The following is a 22,515-nucleotide window of genomic DNA, read 5'->3' as shown; positions in this document are numbered from 1 at the left end:
CTTATTACACATCCATTTAGAGATGCCAGTTAAGTTTACCTGCCTTTCTTTGGATTATGCAAGAGAACTGTTGAGTGCCTGGAGAAAACCCAGGGACATGGAGACAAACTGAAAATTTCACACAGATGATGACTGGGGCATAAGGGCCCTGGAGCTGTGAGGCAGCAGCCCTAACCACTGCACCACCTTGCCACCTAAGAAACAAAATGTTTTTTGAAAATGTATAGGTTGAAGTAATGTTCTTAACATAAATAATTCTGTTCTTAAAGTCTGGCTGTTAATATATATTTTCTTCTGTGGTTTGCTGAACCAACAGTGGAGAATAATTATGGATATCCGAAAAGCTTCACTTTTGTTCTTGATGGGAATGCTAAGTTCTGAAATAATGGCCTGGGTTTATAATGGCACTTCTCAAGAAGATCTGATGACGAAACTCAGGGGTATCTATGAGTAAATAAATGTGGACAAATTGTGGGGGGCTCTGATTGTTATAATTTGGGAGCTGGAAGAGTGTTAGTATGTTCAACATTCATACTGTGCATATCAAAGAGTAGCCAACTTCAATGGTTCAATAAACTCCACAATATAAATTCTCTCTTTTTTTACTTTTTTAGAAGTAGGGACTATTAAGACAGAAAGAGCATTTAACATCTTGATGGCCACAAACCGCAGCCATTACACAAAAATCAATCCCTACCAGGACTGGCCACAAAAAATTGGTAAGACAAGTTAATGGACATAATTTCGCATGTGCAGTAGAATGTACGTAAAAATATCCTTTATGTGTAAATTATACATTACACAACTATATATATATTTAAGCAACATCTTGAAAACAAAATGAAGAACACAACCTAAAAAATACTATAAATAACCAAATATCTAACAATAAGAGCTAATTATGCAAGAAATGAGCAGAATGTTTTGAATGAAATTCAGAGTGCTATGGCCAGTGTCCCTCCTGGTAAACTGAATGAAATGCCTGCAGCGTCTTTCATTACTAGACCCAATGCCCAGTTGTGCATGTATGTAGAAATGGAAAATTGTGAATCAGTTTGATATATTTTATACTTTTTAAATGAAGTAGTGCCAAAAATAAATTTTCCCAAGTGCTGGCCATCATAATGTCCCAGGAGTGTTATGTTATGACAGTGCTGTATTTCTGACTTGTGATTATAGGCTACAAATCTAGAATCAGTGCGGCTCATCTGGTGAGTGAGATGTTCATCCTATATGCACCTTGTGCAGGTGTTTAGCCTCAAGTTAGCTGATTGTATCTGGCAGGAGTGGAAGAATTGCAATTCTGAAAGTGGGCATGAACACCTAACTGTTGTGCATGGATTGTTCTACATTGTAAACTTTTGTAAGGCCTTTTAAGCCTTAATTCTGTGCTTGAATGCCCATAGGCTTGTTTTTTATGTTTTATTTTTCTCTTTGCTTTGTATGAGTATAATGCTGGAATTTTCATTTTGCTCTTTTCCAAAGCCACCAATGACATTTTCATGTTCGGTTTATTTCTAACTTGTGGTGTACTCTGTGTTAGGAGCTAAAGGGGCACAGCCTCTTTGAGAACCACCAGATGGTGCTGTTATACAAAACTATTAATAAGCTCCCCAAAATAATTTTTACTTCTTATCAAACTATTTATAGCAAACTCAACTTTGAGTTTTCTTAATCTTCTTTCTAGTTGTCCATCATATTCTCAATTTATATTCTTATCTAATATTATTTTTTGCAACATGAACTTTCAGTTTTGCAGTGGAGGCCCTCCACTTGGTAGAGAAAGGAGCATTTTTTATCATTTGTTTACAATTAAAGTTTGAGTTTCTCTCAGTCAAGGCTATGCAATACAAGTCAGTGATGAATTATGAAAAGACCAGTATTATTTGCTCCCTTAAATGTTGCTACAATAATGTAAAAAAGAAAGAATATTTTCTACCAGGAATGCTTCAAGGACAAGACATTACACTGATCAGAGTAGAGCTATGGAGTGTCTTTTGATATTTACTCATTGTTGCTGCTGGCAAGGACTGCCAATTCTGGCAAAAGGTGTTAAAATTGATAAAAGGCCACCTCCTGGTGAGTTTATTACTGTATTCTTCATGGATTATAGGTGTGCTAACTGGTATATGTTTGCAGTGTGCCGTTTATTGCATGTGCATTCTAGTGTTCTTATCCTTTCTCAGCCATACTCTGATGCTGCCATCCCTTCATGTGGGAAATGCGGTTAAGTCCAGTGTACGCTTAAAAAAATTAAATCACGGAAGTATTTTCTTTATACTGTATATCTACCTTAAGTTTATTTAACTGAAAATCACCATATTTTCTTTACAATAGTGAAATTACTATTTTGAATGTAACATTGATACCTTTATTTCACACACTGCATTTCTTTAAACCATCTCTGAGGTATAATTAGTTTCAGCAATTGTTGCCATTGTCTAACTACCTTACTTTAATTTAATTTAATTAAATTTTACCCAATGTGAACACCTGTTATATTCACAAAAATGGTACAGTAGGTTTCCCAATGTACATAGTGGAATTACATTAATTTAACTTAACATGAACACCTTTTTATATTTATGAACATGACAACTGTGCCTGCCATTTTTTCAAAGAAGAGGCTGCCCTCCCAGGGCCATATTAAAGCTTTCCTAACAATAATATTAGCATACCTAACTAATAATATCTGTCTTGTCTTTTGCTAATGACTACTGTAATGAGCTGCGCAAGTTCACACATTTTTCACATCATGAAAAAATCAATCAGACGATAGGATGCTGGTGCCTGGTCTGTCTTGATTAGCATCAGATTATTGTGACACCATCTGACAATGTCATCGCCAGACAAAATACAGCCATATAGGTAAATGTTAAGTAAAATGACAGCCTTGATGCCCAGGAAAATCAATGGTTATGAACTACCTAAATTAAAACAGCAACACCTCGAGTTTAGAATCAAACCGCTTTGAGATGTAAATGGACAAGCCACAATAACACACAAACCACACACACTTCATGACTTGAACACAAGATGCTGTGGTGCTAACCCCCATGTGGCCAAGTGTTTGCTGGACAGTGTATGGCCAGCAAACTATTGAAAAAATATTTTCTACATACTTGTTCTTTATGACCCAGAATTCTGTACTTTTTTGAAACAGGGAAAAGAGGAAGGGGAACACTTAAGGATTCCTTGGTGGCTTTTTCAAATTTAGCACTTTCAAGCAGCCCTTCCTTATCCCCATTCTTATCAGCATAATGCCTTGTGCTTCAATATCTGCTTTTTTCCAATACTGTATATGACTGGGAAAAGCTTGAATAAGATGTGTAAAGGTACATGTCAATAATGTGAGAGTGTCTAACTACTTGTCCATCTATGCCTTTATCTTTCATCTCCAGATTGACTATTGTAAAAAAGAATATTGTCCCCTGCCACAATATTTTAATGCAATGCTTCCACTTCCTCTCCCTCCTTAAGTACTGATCTAATGTAAGCTCACTTTTATCTGTCTTCCTGTGGAACACAGAAGACCCACTATTAAACGCTCCACACTGATTTGTGACAAAGTTGAGTGTGGAGTTCCCTTGCTGGATCTTGAACTATAGATTGGGCTTACACAAGGCATCCAGTCTTGGCAATGGATGTCCTCATTTGCTGATCCTCCCTCTTGGCTATTGCTGGAGTCAAATAAGGTATCCTTAAGTTCTCTTCCCATCCTTTCTCCTGTGGTGTTAAACTTAGGTCTTGGTCCTCAAGGATGAGTCCACTAATCACAAATGTACCAAAAATATGCATAAGGTGGAGAGACATTGTAGCCCTTGTCCAACCTGAATCATATTCTCTCCTACTTTTCACAACCAAGTCCTGTGCATTGGAGGTGGTCCCATTTTTAATCTCCTCCTCCTCTTCCCTTTTATCCACAAATGTGATCTGCTTTTGATCTGCTGTGTCTGATTTTCGTACATTTATTACATCCATTAATTTTCCATTGTTTACCCAGCTTATTCTACTTGTAGAGAATTCTTTTCTTCATTTATCTAACACTAGCAAAATACCCGCACTTCGCAGCGGAGAAGTAGTGTGTTAAAGAGGTTATGTAAATATATTTATACATAAACATATATACATATATATACATATCTACATATACACATATCTACATATACATATATATATACATATATATATATATATATATATATATATATATATACATATACACATCCACATATATATATATATATATATATACACACACATACATATACACACACACATACACACACACATACATATATACACATACATACATATATACTGTATATACACACATACATACATACATACACACACACACACATATATATATATATACATTTATATATATATATATATATATATATATATATATATATATATATATATATATATACACACACATACAGACACATATATATATATATACATATTTACATATCTACATATATATATATACATAGCTACATATATATATACACATATATATACATATCTACATATATATATATAGACATATAGATATATATATATATATATATATATATATCTAAATCCCCGCGAAGTACTGCTTTTAAATTTTTATTAAGAAGAAAAGAAAACCTTTTTAAATTGAGGGAAAATATACCAATAACAATTTGTTAAGGATCTGTTTTTTTGTGAAGCAGCCTTAACACAGCTTTTCCGCTGTTTTATAAATGAACGGCATATAAGGTCTTCCTTTTTCCTTGCTTTGCCAAGGAAGGAGCCTTTTTATTTAATCCACGGGTTCTTCGCTTTTTTTTTTTCTTTTTTTACGATTGTTATAGTTCTGTTTGTATACCACGTTGTCAGTTCAGCACTCCGGTTGTAATATAACCAAGCTGTGCAAGCTTACTGTTAAGAATGCAACGTATAGTTGTACAGGAGAAAAGCAATCTTGCCTCAAATCAATGGCTTTTGTAGGTCTATGAACTTAATTTAAACTTTAGGTTTACACGGTGCTTTGTTTCCGACGTGCTGCGTTCTACATGCAGTTAGCTAAGACCCGGCACTTAAAAGTTTCTCGCTACAGCAATTTTTAATCCGTTACAAAGTCATCCAAAGTGTCGTTTATACCTCGTGTCTTCTCATTAAACTTGTATCTCGCGAATATGGTATTGCAAACAGCAGTGGGAGCGTTTCTCATTAAACTTGTATCTCGTGAATATGGTATTGCAAACGGCAGCGGTAGCGTTTCTATAAACTTAATTTAAACTTACGTTTTACACCGTGCTTTGTTTCCGCAGTATCAAACTGATCACTCGTGCTGCATTCAGTCAGTTCACGTGAGCCGCTCTCTTGTGCCTTCTCAATTGTGTAATGAATGTTTTCTTCAGCGCTCTTTGGGGCTCTTCCTTGTTTTCAGTTCACGTGATTACGTAGGAGGCGTGATGACGCGATACACGACTCCGCCTCCTCCATTACAGTATATGGACAAAAAAGAGGTTCCAGTTATGACCATTACGTGTACAATTTCGAAATGAAACCTGCCTAACTTTTGTAATTAAGCTGTAAGGAATGAGCCTGCCAAATTTCAGCCTTCCACCTACACGGGAAGTTGGAGAATTAGTGATGAATGAATGAGTGAGTGAGTGAGTGAGTGAGGGCTTTGCCTTTTATTAGTATAGATTGATGTGATGGTTTCTACAGTGTAAATGTTTCAACCAAGAGATCAATTTTTATTTATGATTCTGCTAATTACATTAATATTAAAATACTAGCTATGCTACCTGTCAAAGACAGGTAATAGAACCATTTTATAATATTTGAAATCCCTTCCCCTACATGTACCTTCAGTGCCTTTCCTCGGTATCCACATGTGTCTGAACCTCTATTCAATAGTGCTTTCTTTCGTGAGCATGTTCCCATAAAGCCTGCTATTCAGACTCTTGTCATTATTTTTGAGGGGCCTTACTCGCCTCCTGTCTGCTTTTATACGCGCTGTTTTTGAAGGTGTCTCTTCGCATGATGTTTCTCCTCCTATGTCTTACACTCACACTTCCTGTTTTGTCACGTCTCCAAAGCCAAGCCGACCAATCACACCAAAGCCAAACTGACTAATCAGATTGCTCAGAGGGACTGGAGACACAGACTTTAGTGTTTTGTTATATAGTAGATTCATTCATTCATTCATTCATTTCCAGAAACTGCTTATTCCAATACAGGTTTTGTGGAGCCATGGTCTGTTTCCAGCAGCACTATTGACAAAGCAGGAGCCAACTCTGAATGGGAAGCCAAACTCACCCATACAGTATGTCCACACTCACTTACACCAGGGGTGGGCAATGTTGATCCTGGAGGGCCACATTGGCTGCAGGTTTTCATTCCAACCCAATTGCTTAATTAGAAACCAATCCTTGCCAATCTCAGACCTTATTTAATTTTATGACTTGTTAGTCTGCAATGTTGGCTTCTTATAGTGTAGATTTTTTTCCTTTCCAAGAATATCATCCAAATGATTTGAAGCCTAAAATGGATAACTTTTAATTTGTCACATTTTTCTATTAAGTGTTTTATTAAACCAAATAGTGCATGATGAATCCACGCAGGTGTAAATGGAAACAAGTTACATTGAGAACTGCTGGCTCCTTTGTCATTTGCATCTTATTGCTAGTAAGGAGCCATTAAAACAGTGACTGAAACTGTTTAAGACTGAAACAAGCAATTAAGGGTGGGGAATTTTAACAAGCGAGACCACTAAAATGAAGCATCAAAATGTCACTTAAGCAACAAGTGCTTCATCAGCAATAATCGACTTCTCATTAAAAAAGTGGGTTGGAACAAAAACCTGCATCCACTGCGGCCCTCCAGGACCGACTTTCCCAACCCTGACTTATACAGTACCATCTTAAACTCTTCAGCCCACCGAACCTGCACATCACCAGAAGGTAATCAGAGTACTGAGAGAAATCCTGTTCAGATATGGGAATAGTATGCTACTTCTACGTATACAATCTGTCTTGGTAAAGGTTTGAAACCAGCATTGTAAAGTTTTAGGGTAGCAGCACTAACTACTGCCTTATTGTGTTGGTTTGCAATGAAAACAAACTGATGCATGATTTATTTTCTGCTTTCATTAACAATGTCTAGAGGTAGCTATTCTGTTAGTTCTGTTATAAAAAAATCTTTCGTTATTTATTCATCCAGTAACTGCACTTACAGAGTGGTATGTGAATTGATCAATGTTCACTTCTTGTAATCCACTCTACTTTTAGACATTAAGCAAACCTTTGACCCCTACCTCTCTTCCAACAGCATGCCTATGCCTTGGATGCACTCAATGATAAGCTGAGAGAAGGAGCTACTGTACTGGATGTAGGTTCAGGGAGCGGCTATCTCACCAGCTGTTTTGCCAGAATGGTAAGTATCCACACTTTTTAATGATACTGAATGCCATCTTTACCCATGGTGACCATTTATAATTACTTTTTTAGGTGCATGTCAAATAAGACAAAATATTATGTAATTCTTTCAAGTTACTGAATGTAAAATGAAATCCCTGATGGTGTGTCACAAAACCTCGCATTCTTGGTTTAGGTGGGTCCTACTGGCCGTGTGATTGGCATAGAACACATTCCTGAGCTTGTGGAACAGTCAATTGCCAATATCAATAGTGATGACCCCACTCTTCTTACTGGTGGCCGCATCCAGTTCTTTGGTAAGTCATAGCTGAGGAGAAAAGCATATTAATTGAAATTATATGATAATAATAATAATATGCTGTTGTTAAAGAGTAACATATTAAATCAGTAGAATACACTTAATTCAAACATTTATGCACAAAGTTGGCATTTAATCTTTCGCCTCTCTTCAGTCAGTGATGGGCGTTTAGGATATCCTGCTGCTGCTCCCTATGATGTCATTTATGTTGGTGCTTCCACAGTCGAGGTTCCTAAGACGGTAAGATGTAAGAAGTATAAAGGGTGGACAACAAACTCTCTAATATGTCATGCTTCATTGGAACAATGTCCTTGACGTCAATAGGAAATCATTTTGAATGCAGAGTGACTATAAACTGTTTTCACATGAATGAAATTAAAATGACTTGTGCCTATCAGCACTGTGCACATAGGTAATATTTTCTGAAATCTGTGCAGGTTAATTCTGAACATATTATATCTGTCTTTCGCAGCTTCTTTCACAGCTGAAGCCAGGTGGCAGGATGGTCTTGCCTGTTGGGAAATATGGTGGGATACAGTACCTTGAGCAGCATGACAAACAAGAGGACGGTACTGTGGTCATAAAAAAAATGATGCGTGTTCAATTCATACCTTTGACAGATGAAACAGCACAAATGCAAAGGTATGAGCTTGCTTTTCACAATTCTCCTACTGATAAAGAGGATTTGTTTGAAGTAGCTTGATCATTTGGGGAGGTTATCTCCTTGGCAATCTCCACAACAGACCTGGATATAGAATTTATGGCATAGCAAATGTAGAGGAGGAGTTGGAATTGCCAAGGAAAAGGAAATGCAAGTCATTCAGATAGGTTTGGAATTGGTTTATTCTGTTAATATAAAAAATGGGAGGATGGGGTTCTAATTACTAGATGACTAGTGAATAGGTAGATATTTTAGTGTATTTATACTTATAAGGGAAAGGGGTATCAGTCTGGTTTACACTCGGTATCTGCAGAGCTGCCTAAGTGGAAGCAAAAATGGAAGATCACCTACACTGTCCAAGCTCCAGTGTCAATGGCTGTCAACTTTTTTGAGATTAGCCAACCACAAATACTGGTCCATTGTACGACTGCCGATTCTCTGAATTCTGAATAAAAGTGGCCACAATGGAGGAAGTCTCCTGCATGTGGTGAGCCCACCTATGGTCAATAGAAATTTAACTTAACTATATGAGATACTCCATCAGGAAAGATACATTTTGCCCTTTAACACTAGAACCACAACACATTTTTAGTACTATAATGCATTGGCATCTGAACCCCTTAGTTCTTGCCAATGGCCCATCAGCTCAGCATCCTGATAGCACATCCACCCTGCCCTATAACTTAGATAGCCAAATAGAGCTTGAATGAATGTAAAAATAAATAATTCTTGGTATACAGCATGTGTTGTTTTCATACAGTGGTGCCTCGTACTTTGATCTTAATTCATTTCAGTAGGCCATTTGAACTTTGTATAGTTTGAAGTCTGAATCAGTTTTCCCCTTTAGAAGTACAGTGATCCCTCGCTATATCGCGCTTCGCCTTTCGCGGCTTCACTCTATCGCGGATTTTATATGTAAGCATATTTAAATATATATCGCGGATTTTTTGCTGGTTCGCGGATTTCTGAGGACAATTGGTCTTTTAATTTCTGGTACATGCTTCCTCAGTTGGTTTGCCCAGTTGATTTCATACAAGGGACACTATTGGCAGATGGCTGAGAAGCTACCCAACTTACTTTTCTCTGTGTCTCTTGCGCTGACTTTCTCTGATCCTGACGTAGGGGGTGTGAGCAGGGGGGCTGTTTGCACACCTAGACGATACGGACGCTCGTCTAAAAATGCTGAAAGATTATCGTCACGTTGCTACCTTCTGTGTGCAGCTGCTTAGTGAAGCGACATGCTGCACGGAGCTTCATGTACTTAAAAGCTCAAAGGGCACGTATTGATTTTTCACTCTTTGTTTTTATCTGTCTCTCTCTCTCTCTCTCTCTCTCTCTCTCCCTGCTCCTGACGGAGGAGGTGTGAGCTGCCGCCTTCAACAGCTTTGTGCCGCGGTGCTTCGCATACTTAAGCCAAACAGCCCTATTGATTTGTTTGCTTTGCTCTCTGTTTCTGACAGCCCGTGCTCCTGACACGCACTCATTTGAAGAGGAAGATATGTTTGCATTCTTTTAATTGTGAGACAGAACTGTCATCTCTGTCTTGTCATGGAGCACAGTTTAAACTTTTGAAAAAGAGACAAATGTTTGTTTGCAGTGTTTGAATAACGTTCCTGTCTCTATACAACCTCCTGTGTTTCTGCGCAAATCTGTGACCCAAGCATGACAATATAAAAATAACCATATAAACATATGGTTTCTACTTCGCGGATTTTCTTATTTCGCGGGTGGCTCTGGAACGCAACCCCCGCGATGGAGGAGGGATTACTGTAATGGAAAGTGAATTAATCCATTCCCAGACCCTAAACAATACCCGTTTCAATAAACTTGAAAAGCAAATACATATAATTTAAGGTAAAAGTAACACAGTAAAATGCCATAAATAATAAATTAAAACATGAAAACAAATAAAATATGTAAATACTGTATAACAAAATGAAATGTATAGACACAACAGCTTGGTACTCTTCCTTTCGGGGCATTGTTTGTCCTTTTGTGTATGTGTTACTGTTTGTTATAATAACATACTGCTGGGCATATAATGTCTACAGCTGGCACGATCTCCTAAAAATAGGACAATGCAGAGAATGGACTGTTATAGCTGGGTTCCTCCGTGTCCATGACATCCCGGTGGACATAGCCAGGCATCAGGGCTCCCTGTGGATTACCATCCCCACAGGTAGGAGACGGAGGCAGTGCAGGGACAGGAGGAAGAAGAGGGTATGGCATGCTGGCAAGGCTTCGAAGGCGGCCACACAAGCTGCCTCTTCCTGGTATTTTTCTCACCAATGCAAGATCCCTAGCAAATAAGATGAACAAATTGAAGCTACGGGTTGCAGCGAATAAGATTGTTAAGGATGGTTGCATTCTGCTAATTACAGAGACCTCGACTTATTCACTCATTCCAGATACAGCTATCGAGTTAGCAGGCTGCATAGTACACCAGCAGGACAGGACCGGACAGAGAAGGTATTTCAGCAACAGCTGGTGTACTAACACTAAGGCTGCACATAATGTATGACATTTACGCTCTATCATAAGCCCCATCTGTTGCTGTATTTTTTTCATTGCGCACACAGTTCGAATGTAGAGGTATCGTTCGAACTCTGGATCATATTTCTCTCGAATTTAGCATTTAAACTGTGAAACGTTCAAAGTTAGAATTGTTTGAACTATGAGGCACCACTGTATTTTGAGTTTAAATGTTTCCATACTTTTTCATTTTAAAAAAAATCACTGGGTTGCACTACACCTGGAAGAAAACTGCATCAGTATTTATTAGTGAAAGCAAAACAATCATATTGCAATTAGCGAAAAACATAAAATATCAAGTGTAACAGAATTTTTTTTATAGAGATAGTTTGAAAATTTACAACCATACTCACATATGCCTTTGGATATGACAAACATTTATAGATGGCAAGCAGCTTACAGGCTTATTATAAAATAGTCTGCACAGGCAGTCAGTGCAGTTTCTTAGCATGGTGATACTTCACACTATCATAATCTCTTGAGTCTTTCACAAGTAATTGGAGAAAAGTCACGACTGACAATATTTCACTTTCTATGGCAAACACTTGCCAAAAAAAACAAACCTCTGGACCGAACTGCAATCATCTGCAAACATTTGTAGATAGCAAGTAGCTTGTCAGCTTAATATAAAACAGACAGCAGTCAGAACAGATTCTTGGCATGGTGACATTTTATACCATCTTAATCTTTTGTTATATTGAGTATGTATCTTCTCACCTGGCACTGTGTTGTTCTGTCTGGATCAAGACAGTCCCAAAGGGATGCTGACATAAGCGACTTTCTAAAGTTGCACTGTTGCTTGGCATAAAACACTTCAGTATTTAATTGTAAAAGGGAAAATAATATTTTTCAATAAGCTGGAAACTTAAAATAATAAACTAAGTAAAAAGTAGTGTTTTGCTGTGTACAGTATTTTGCGCACTATAAGGCGCACTTAAAAGCCTTTAATTTTCTCAAAAATCCACGGTGCGCCTTTAAATTCGGTGCGCCTTATGTGTGCACTGAGTTCCAAAATCTGTAAAAATGTTGTTGTGCATTTTAGTAAGCGCTCTGCTTGATTGACTGTCAGACCATTTCCTGCCGACATAGGGACGTAGTAATACGTACACTATGAAGGCTGGCAGCGATAAACCAATTGCAGAACATTACGTAAAGCCACGTACACTTACCTCCGCCACGCCTACGGCAGGTAGGTATATTGTACTACTGGTGCACTGCGAAACCACATTTGTTTGGCTAAGGACCCTGAAAATGGCATCAGAGAAGAGACATGCTTACGATGCACAATTCAAACTACAGGCTATCAGTTACGCGGTTGTAAATGGGAATAGAGCAGCAGCGAGAGAATTTAAAATCAATGAATCTATGGTTCGGAAGTGGAGGAAGCAGGAGAATGAATTGCGCCAAGTTAAAAAGACAAAAAAGAGTTTCCGCGGGAACAAGGCGAGGTGGCCAGAGTTGGAAGACCAACTTGAACAATGGATTCTTGAACAAAGAGCAGCCGGGAGAAGCGTCTCTACAGTCACCATTCGACTGAAGGCAATAACGATAGCACAAGACATGAAGTTCGAGCACTTTCAAGGAGGTCCGTCTTGGTGCTTTCGTTTTATGAAAAGGCGCCATCTCGCCATCCGCGCACGAACTACCGTGGCGCAGCAACTGCCAGCGGATTACAAAGAAAAGCTGACCATCTTCCGCACCTACTGCAGCAACAAGATTACCGACAAAAAAATCCAGCCCAACCACATCACCAACATGGACGAGGTCCCTCTCACTTTTGACATCCCCGTGAACCATACTGTGGAGAAAAAGGGGACCAGCACGGTATCCATACGCACCACGGGGCATGAGAAATCGGCTTTCACTGTTGTTCTTGGTTGCCACGGTAATGGACAGAAACTACCACCTATGGTCATTTTTAAGAGGAAGACGCTGCCAAAAGAAAAGTTTCCAGCCGGAGTCATCGTTAAGGCCAATCCAAAGGGCTGGATGGACGAGGAGAAAATGAGAGAGTGGCTGAGAGAGGTGTATGTGAAGAGACCGGGTGGGTTTTTCCATGCATCACCGTCTTTGTTGATCTGCGACTCCATGCGTGCCCATATCACCGCTACTGTGAAAAAACAAGTGAAGCAAATGAATACGGAGCTTGCCATCATTCCAGGAGGATTAACAAAAGAACTCCAACCGCTGGACATCGGTGTAAACAGGGCGTTCAAAGTGAAGATGCGAGCGTCATGGGAGCGATGGATGAGAGACGGCGAACACACCTTTACTAAGACTGGAAGGCAGCGCCGGGTGAGTTACGCCACCATATGTGAATGGATTGTGGATGCCTGGGCTAAGGTGTCTGCTTCGACTGTTGTCCGAGCTTACGCGAAAGCTGGAATCATTGCTGAACAGCCACCCGGCAACGAGACTGATTCCGACAATGACGAGAGGGAACCCGGCATGTTTGATGGCGAACTTGCCCATCTGTTCAATTCAGATACAGAAGGTGAGGACTTCGATGGATTTGTGACAACAAACTGATCAAAAAACAATGTGAGTGTATTTTTAAATACGTAGTAGAATAAGGTTTAACTAAACTCATTGTTTTGCTTCTGTTACCTTGTTTTTGCATGCGCCGAATAATACGGTGCGCCTTATGTATGGCTTAAGTACAGAAATAAGCCCCGCAATTGAGAGTGCGCCTTTCAATCCAGTGCGCCTTATGGTGTGCAAAATACTGTAAATGATTTGCAAATATTACACTCATACTTGCCTGTTTCACAAACTATGTACTGTATATAAAGTTGCAAGAGGAATGATGAACTGATTGTAAAACTGTACACATCAGCAGTCTGCACTTATTTTTGCAGTTTGTGAGTGGCTCCCAAATGTTAAACAGTGGAACCTTACTTATTTGTGTTTTGCTTTGTGTGCATCCTCTCACCTTGCCCTGCCTTTGCACTTTTCACAGAAGTATGGCAGCACCTGTCTATTTTTTTATTGCAGTTCAATTAATTGGCACACTTGTTTTTTGACAAGTGTTTGCAATGGAATGTGATAGGAAAATATTTTCAGCAGTCATTTTTCTCCTATTACGTGTGAAAGACTCAACAAGTGACATCACCACAGTTGCAGACTGTCTTTCCCTGGTAACTGAGTGGGATCCTTCTCCAAGTAAGAAATAGAACTTAATGCATGTTTGTTATTAATCTCAGATGTTATCTAAAATTTGATGCCAGACTTGCCAGATTTGTTTGACCTGCCCTGAGTGAATAAAGATAATAATTCATCAATGGTTATGCTCTGGGGCAGCATGGTGGCGCAGTGGTAGCGCTGCTGTAAGGAGACCTGGGTTCGCTTCCCAGGTCCTCCCTGCATGGAGTTTGCATGTTCCCCCCGTGTCTGCATGGGTTTCCGCTGGGTGCTCCAGTTTCCTCCCACAGTCCAAAGACATGCAGGTTTGGTGCATTGGCGATCCTAAATTGTCCCTAATGTGTGCTTGGTGTGTGTGTGCACCCTGCAGTGGGTTGGCGCCCTGGCCGGGGTTTGTTCCTGCCTTGTGCCCTGTGTTGGCTGGGATTGGCTCCAGCAGACCAGTGTGACCCTGTATTAGGATATAGCGGGTTGGATAATGGATGGATGGTTATGCTCTGCCTTGACTTATAACACATGATGCCAACTGTCTGATTCAGCAACAAAGCTGTTACTATATGAGGGGGGACCTGAAAATTCCAAGAACTGGACGACAGCACAAGAGTAGGGTGTAGTTATGGACTATGCTACTAGGAATTTTATGCCTACAGTCTGATTAATTAGTCTGCTGAGTGGCATTTTGCTGAGTTGATTGGGAGTGCATTTCTGACATTAATTTTATAATCATGCAATCGTGACTTTGGCAATTTTTTTTTCACAAAGCACATCAGGTCACATTAAACATTAGAACAATGACAGTTACATTTTTGCAAATTGACAGACTTGTTAATAAAGAGTTTACCTATGAATAAGACTTCTAATCAGCAACATTACACCGAATTGCTTAGGCGGCTGTGGAAAAGCGTCAGGAAAAAATCATCTGGAGCAGAGGTGCATACAAAGCTGCATTTTACACCATGACAAGTGCACCTGCACTCACTGCATTGTTAGTCAAAGAGTAGTTTTTGACCAAAAACAATGTGGTTGTTGTTTTGCACCACCCAAATTCACCAGGTCTCATTCCCTGGGAGTTTTTTTTTTTTTTTTGTTCCCAAAATTAAAATTGAGACAAAGTAAGAAGATTTTCTACTGTGTAAGAAATCCAAAAAGAAAAAAACTTGCAGGAGGCTGTTGACACAATAACAAAAGAGGAAAATAGGAAAAGTTTCCAGGAATAGAAAAAGTGGTTGAACATTGCACCTCAAGGAGTGCATTTTAAAGGTGACTAAAAGGGAATTGCTGCAAGTTTTATAATAAAGGTTTCTTTTTTTGTAACAATTCAAGGAATATTTGCCCTCTCATGTACAAAGTGGACAGTTAGCATCAAGTTGATGCAGAGAAAGTAGATCACGCCATTGTGGATTGCACAGGCCATAAGTAAAGAGCATAGCACTAGAAGGCAGTACTCCCTTGTTTTTACAAGCACAGGAAGCCAAACAATGTATGCAAATGCAAACATAAGCAGTCTCCTTTCTTGGCTTGTGCTACATGAAGATGTTGACCTCAATCTAAGATTGTACCATGCTGAAGCTGGAAGTACTGATGGAACGGGGAACTTGGCTGTGAATGTGGCACGGTTTAGTAAAAATATCATATCACTTGAGTACACATCTGCCTTCAAACCATTATGCGTGTATGTGATTCAGCACGTGTGATTGTGTTTGTCACACTACACCAGCATTTCCACATAGCTGTACTTAAATCATGTTTTTTTTTTTCAAAAACTACTTGGCCACAAGTTTTCCTCCTGTTAAAAGGAAAAACACCTGTTAGTGGTATTAATGATAAAAGGTTATTATTTCTTTGTACCAAGAGAAACAAGCTCTCTTAATTTTCCACATAGAAAATATAATGTTTCACACTATTAACATATGCACTGTGCTATAGGAACTGCAGTTGTTTGGCGGGTGGAAAAAATAAGCCAAATGAGTTGTTAAATTTACAATTTATTATCAACACCTAATTTTTTTTTTTCTTATTTCTAGGAATGAATTGTGAGCACCATTTAAATTAAAGAAGAGTTCCTGTGGATACTCAACAGTGGTCTGATGAACCATTTTGGAGGAACTCTTTGAAATATTAATCAACTCTCAGCACCTACAATACCATTCTTTAATTGAACTTCAATTCATTTACTTATACCTCAATCTGCTGATGAACTTAATAATAAATGTCTTGTCTTCTGTATTTTATTGCTGTTTATTGTATACACAACATCCCAAATGTTAAAGCACCACCACACGGACAAAAAACTTGATTTTTGGGATTTCTTAAAAAAGAAAAAGACAGTACTTATGTCACAACCACATTCATATGCCTGTATCTTACCATCCATTTGTCTTTGCACACAGTAACTCTAAAACCAGTAAACTTCCTTCTACATCAGACACAGGAAAGAGTCTAACTTTGCACCAGTGGTGAATAAGCTGCCAGCAGAGTAGCGTAACTGATTGCTTCATACACAGACACACACTCACAGATTATTTTTTATTTTTTAATTTCAGATTTGTTACTGATTCCATTATATGGCCAATAAACAATCTTTTATCAGTTATGTACTGGATTATACAATTTCTTCCCTTACATACTTTGTTTCAAATACCCATTTTCTGAATGACATGCAGCAAATTTTGAGTATTGTGCCTTAAAAAAGTATCATTGTGTGGAAATGGTCCTTGAACATGCCCTGACAGTTATAAATTAAATCTCTCTCCTAATCCATTCATTTAAACGCCTGCTTTATCAGATTTAGGTACTTGAGGAGCTCAAGCACATCTTGGTAACACTGAAGGCAAGGCAGAAACCCCAATAACACATACTGAACCATCACATTGTTCCCAGTTAGCCTCATGCACACGTTTTGTGATGTGGTGGGGTACACACCTCAAACACAATCATGTTACACTGGTCTATCACCCATTCAACTCCAGGACCTTCCTATTCATTCCACATTTTTGATGCTACTTTATTTGGGACCGCTGCCTGACCAACCTTTATCTTTTTCAGCATTTTTGTGACCTCTTCTTTTGAAAACTTACAGCTGTTCTTGTAGTTTCTTATAAAAAATATTATTAACCCATTAATTTTTGTAATTCATCATCTTCTCCACATACTTCTCCCAGTTATCCTTAATAACATTCCTATCAATCGCAATGTTTCTTTCAGAATTTTTCAAGCACTGTGACCTTTTTTTGCTATACATTTGAAACTTTACTATTATTTAGAGGCTCTTAGGATTCTGTATTATAGGCTAATTTATTAATTCTAGGTTAGAAAATACTTATGCATGTATTTTGTCTAAATGTCTGTTCAGTGTATAACTGATATGAATACCCTAAGTCAGAATGGTTGGTTAATTTACAACTCACAAGATCAGTTGGAATGCATCCATCTCAAGGGAATTTGATACATACAGACAAGCATTCTTGATATTTTACACATACTTTAATAACCCAAGCTCTTAGGCTGAGCTTTTATTAGAGTATTTAGCTTATTATTTGTGAGAAACTGTGGATTCCAATACCTTACATGAGATAAATGACATAAAGGACAAATTGCCTGAGGCTACAGAGAACAACCATCTATCTGGATGTCAGACTCACCGTCCATGGAGCAAGCCTGACTTCTGAATTAAGACAAGTCGCCCCCCTCACACAGATGCATCCTTTGGCACTACTCAGCTTTCATATCCTCAACTCTCTTTCTTTTTTGACTGGTGTGAAGCTTTTTGACTTTCAGTCCATGGTGTATGTTAATAAGAGCTTTATATTTAGGCGTGTATTTCTAAGCTTTATCTGCACATATTGGGTGACTGAGGTAATAAATTACAGGGGACCTGATATGAGAAGGTTGTTATTTTTTTCCCACAGGGTTAGCACCTGTAAAGGGACACTTTTAATAGTGGGGAGCACCGGAAGGACTAGCTCTTCATTGTAAGTGACAGTAAAAGATGCAGTTGCCTCCATTGTCTTGGGGACACCAGTTTTGGTTTCTTTTAGTTTATGTTAGTCTGGCGCACTAAAGGAGTGATAAGACTATGCATGGGCCCTTTATGTGCATGTGTGCGTGCACAACATTAGGCCAACCCATAATGAAATCTTGTGAGCACCACTCTTCCCTTGATAATATGCTTCATTCTATTTTGCCATGTGTTTCATGATCCTGAAAATAATCCTTTCTCAATCTACACTTCACTTGTAACTTCCCATCTCTTAGTTTCTTGTGCCTTCTCAACTGCTTTTCTAGCTTTTCACTTTATTTCCTTATAGATCATCCGGTCACCTTATGTTTTGTTTTCTGACACACCTTATAGCATATTCTCTTTAATTTAAGTGTCTTGTCTTTTTAATATACTCAAGAAGGTGCCTACTGTGCAAGCCTGAGCTGTGACAAGGATCTGTCACTGTATTCTCTTCTGTCAAAAAATGTGTCTCAAATACTCACTTGGAGTCATTAGCGAGCTCAGATAATTTCAGTTAACACTTACTTCAGGTCTTTGATGTTCAATTCATTTGCTTATTTTCTGGAACCATTTTTTTCCACTTCAGGATCAAATAGAGCCTAAATCTGTCCCATCACCACTGGCATCAAGGTAAAAACCAACTCCAGATGGTAAGGCATTTCTACTATAGAGCACCTGCCAACTCTTGTAATTTCTGGGCCAATGTAAAGGTGAAAACCTAAAATGCACCCATTTTTAGCGGGAGGAAATGGGTGCATGCATAACAAAAACACCACTGATAGGAGAGGACATAATATGCAAACTCCATGTGCACACAGTGACTTAGCTAAAACCTCCATGCCATGTCCCTAATACTGAGAGGCAGAAGCACTGTACTCTCATGCTCCTGGTCTCTGTTATTGAAATGAAATTAAACATTTTGTAACACTAGGGGGCGGTGTTGCTCCTCTAACCCAATACACAGACACTGACAACATGAGTTAAAAGCACCAAGAAGTTGTTTTAATTTCTTCTTTTTGTACAATGGTTCCTCAAGCACCACCGCCACCAATAAACAGGCAAGTAAATACAGTACACTAGTAATCACAATTAAATCACAATTCTCTCCTCCACACCTCCCAGTTAGCTCTGTCCTCTACCTCCCAACTCCGGCCCACTTGCTGGGTTCCCATCAGTCCTTTAAATAGTCCTTGGCCCGGAACTGCCCTTTCTCTTCAGCCCGGAAGTACTTCGGGGCTTCCGTCCTCGTGACCACCTCGTACTTCTGGGCTATATGGAATGGATGAGTCCTCAGGTCCTTCAACAGCTCCCCCTGGTGGCACCCAACTGGGCTGAGAAACTGAACTCCAAGTCCCGGGATGCCCTGTGGGAATCTGGGGCACCGCTACACTCCAGGGAAGCTGCCATCTAGCATTTTGGGGGAGGCAGTGTCGGTAAGTAGCTGCCTTCCCCCATCCTTCCATTCCAGGGGAATCCCGGCCGGGTTGAGCTGCCAGCCATCCATCACAATTTTTTAGAGGTTAAAAAATATGTGACATCGTCTTGTGTGGACGGAGTTGATGATGCGCAGAAGAAATTTTTCTCTGCTTATATCTGACATGAGGACACAAGCTGGGGGCTCTCATCTCACCCACCTGACTCACCACCAGATTCATACTCATTGTCTAACAACTTAATTAGATCTCTGTTGTCAAAGAAAATTTCTTGCTTAAATATATTTGCTTTTTTAATATTTATTGTTAATTTAAAAATGACAGAATAATGAGTGACTCATTTCTAAGAATGCCATTATTAGGGAGACTAGTGGAACAGCTAGAATATGTAACTCATATCAGTAATGTCAGCCTAATGAAAAAGTTTGAAAACCACTGACAATTAATTCAATTCTATATAATAAAAAGAAACATTGAAACGTTGTATTTGGACAGTTAAGCTTTCATCAGGTTTACCTGATGATTAATGTTCAAAGGCCCATATTTTCCCCTTTATTGTGGAATCATGTGTACTTCCACCTACTCTGTATTCATGCTCTCCCAGCAGAATCAGATGGAAGGCAGAAAGCAACTCTTGAGGAGATGTCAGCCCAGCACAGAACACAACCACACAGTGAATGTGGCAGATTCATGCAAGGAAAAGTTAGCTTCAGGCTGGAACATGAATGGATGAAAGGATGTTTTTTGTTAGTCAGATGGGACTGTTGATAGGTGGCAGCATTTTTACACAAAGCATTGTACTGTATTGCTGAATGGCCATCATTTTTTAGCCTTCAAAAAGAACATAAAGAAAAAAAAACACTTATGTAGTTTGATTATAGCAGCAGTATGTCAGTCTGCAGAAAGAGTTTTGACCTTGTCAAGAGGTTTACTTACCTCAGCAGTGACATTCATGTCTCTGGTGACTCTTCCTGTGAAGTCAGTAAAAGGAATGGGAGAGCATTAGTCATGAGGTCACAGGAAAGGGGTGTGTGGTGCTCCCGATATCTTTGCAAAAGGACCAAGGTCCAAGTCTTTAGAGTACTGGTGCTTCGTCTTCTCCTATATGGCTGTGAGACATGGACACTATCCAGTGACCTGAAATGAACACTGGACTCCTTCGGGACTGTATGTCTTCAGAGACTCCTTGGGTACCGCAGGCTTGACTTTAAGTCAAACGAGCGGTTGCTCGTGGAGTCCTGAATGAGGCACATTACCTGCATTGTGCGCCAGTTACAGCACTACAGCCATGTGAACATCCATCCACTAAACAGTATCATCTCCAGACAGAGGAGCAGCTTCTGCGACAGACTGCTGTCACTGTCCTGCTCCACTGACAGATTGAGGAGATTGTTCCTCCCCACACTATGCGACTCTTCAATTCCACCCAGGGTGTGGCAAACGTTAACATTATATAAAGCTATTGTCTGTTATACCTGCATTTTTATCACTCTTTAATTTAATATTGTTTTTTATCAATATGCTGCTGCTGGAGTATGTGAATTTCCCCTTGGGATTAATAAAGTATCTATCTATCTATCTATCTATCTATCTATCTATCTATCTATCTATCTATCTATCTATCTAAGTGGCGGGATTCCCTGAGAGTGAACTGGCTCACACGATCATCAATGCTGAGGACCCGAGTGGCCTCATAACATCTGGCTGAGGCAGATAGATGGTCATTTCTGGAAGGTGGGAATGGACCACATGTCTGCCCAAGCTGGTTACCCACTGGGATCCCATACTGTTTCATCATGTGGTGGGTCCAGCAAAGGAATATAGCAGTACATGCTCCCCAACCTGACCTAACCTGATTATGATTTCTGGAAAATTTTGTATTAACAAAATTAAGAAGTCATTTGCAAATCCCAGTGTTTTAATCTCTTGAAATTGAAACACATTACTAACTTTCAACGATGGAAAAATAAAAAGTGAACAAAAACTCTTGCATTTATTTTACATTTAAGATTTTGCCTTTTCTCATGATCACTATATGTTTATTGACTCAGAATGTCATTTGTTGTAATAATGCTGAATCTAGTAGCAGTAGTGGAGGTGAGAAATAAGTACAGCAACAGTTTCAAGGATGGAAATGATTACAGTCTGAGCTGGCAGAATGTTATTCAGTCAAGCAGCTTCAGCACCACCCATTAGGGGGTGGCTGATGGGTGTGGGGGTTATAGAAAGGTGAACCCGCCACAGCAACTCTGTCACCATCCTAGTGTAGCAAATTGCGCAGGCCTTCTAAGAATAGCAAGCGAATTAAAAGAGCAACAAAATACAAAGAGTCACTGTGGGCTAGAACAGCACTCTGCTACAATATTGCACGTGAGATGTAATTAATACATGTTTATGAAGGATTTTGTATTAAAAAATTGAAAAATCTTGCAACTTGGCTGTAATACTATTGGGTTTATAAACTTACTTACGAACACTTTGAAATCACTTGAGGTTTTTTTTCTTAGGCTCCTCCTGACTCACTGATATGAGAAAACCCTGACATATGATATACCATTCGTCACATCTTGATATCTTGTTATGCAAGATGTCAACCTTTTTGGGGTTGCTTCTTATTCTTGGCCCTCCAGACCCAAATAAACTCTACCTTCTGGGTCATTTTGGACCATATTTTGTTCAGGAAATTTGACCCTTATTATAAAGAGTAAACTGATAGGTGCCTTCATCAAAAATGATCAAAGGGTTTTGAAGTTTTGCATGCCACATCAATCTACCGCAAGGTTCAGGCTACCGAAATGGGTCATGAGGGGACAAAGTTGTTTTATAGGTATTTCAAGGAGACTGATACCAAACATGGTAATATTTTTGATATTTGGTTCTTTACTGGTGGTCCTAACCGTCTAACAGCCACTTCTAAAAGTTTAAAAATGACACATTTCAAACACAATGAGTTTTAGACTATTTCAAGGTCAGTTTCTGGGCTTGCGAGTGTCCTGGATAAAAACCAAGATCCAGGCCTTTAATGACCT

The 22,515-nt window shown here is 39.1% G+C and overlaps 1 protein-coding gene across 1 annotated transcript; it reads left to right on the top strand.

Moving 5' to 3' along the window:
- Positions 1-286: 286 nt before the first annotated feature.
- pcmtl (l-isoaspartyl protein carboxyl methyltransferase, like) lies at positions 287-16,279 on the top strand. The gene is made up of 8 exons (XM_051919847.1): positions 287-440; positions 615-719; positions 1,180-1,211; positions 7,315-7,419; positions 7,597-7,717; positions 7,874-7,959; positions 8,192-8,361; positions 16,078-16,279. The coding sequence occupies exons 1-8, from the start codon at positions 329-331 to the stop codon at positions 16,088-16,090; spliced, it is 744 nt and encodes a 247-aa protein (XP_051775807.1). The 5' UTR covers positions 287-328; the 3' UTR covers positions 16,091-16,279.
- The last annotated feature ends 6,236 nt before the right edge of the window (positions 16,280-22,515 follow it).

This window comes from Erpetoichthys calabaricus, chromosome 16 (genome assembly GCF_900747795.2).
Source record: "Erpetoichthys calabaricus chromosome 16, fErpCal1.3, whole genome shotgun sequence".
In the NCBI taxonomy this organism is placed as follows: Eukaryota; Metazoa; Chordata; class Cladistia; order Polypteriformes; family Polypteridae; genus Erpetoichthys; species Erpetoichthys calabaricus.
Note: the sequence above shows the minus strand (reverse complement) of the source record. Positions and strands in the feature narration are given on the sequence as shown.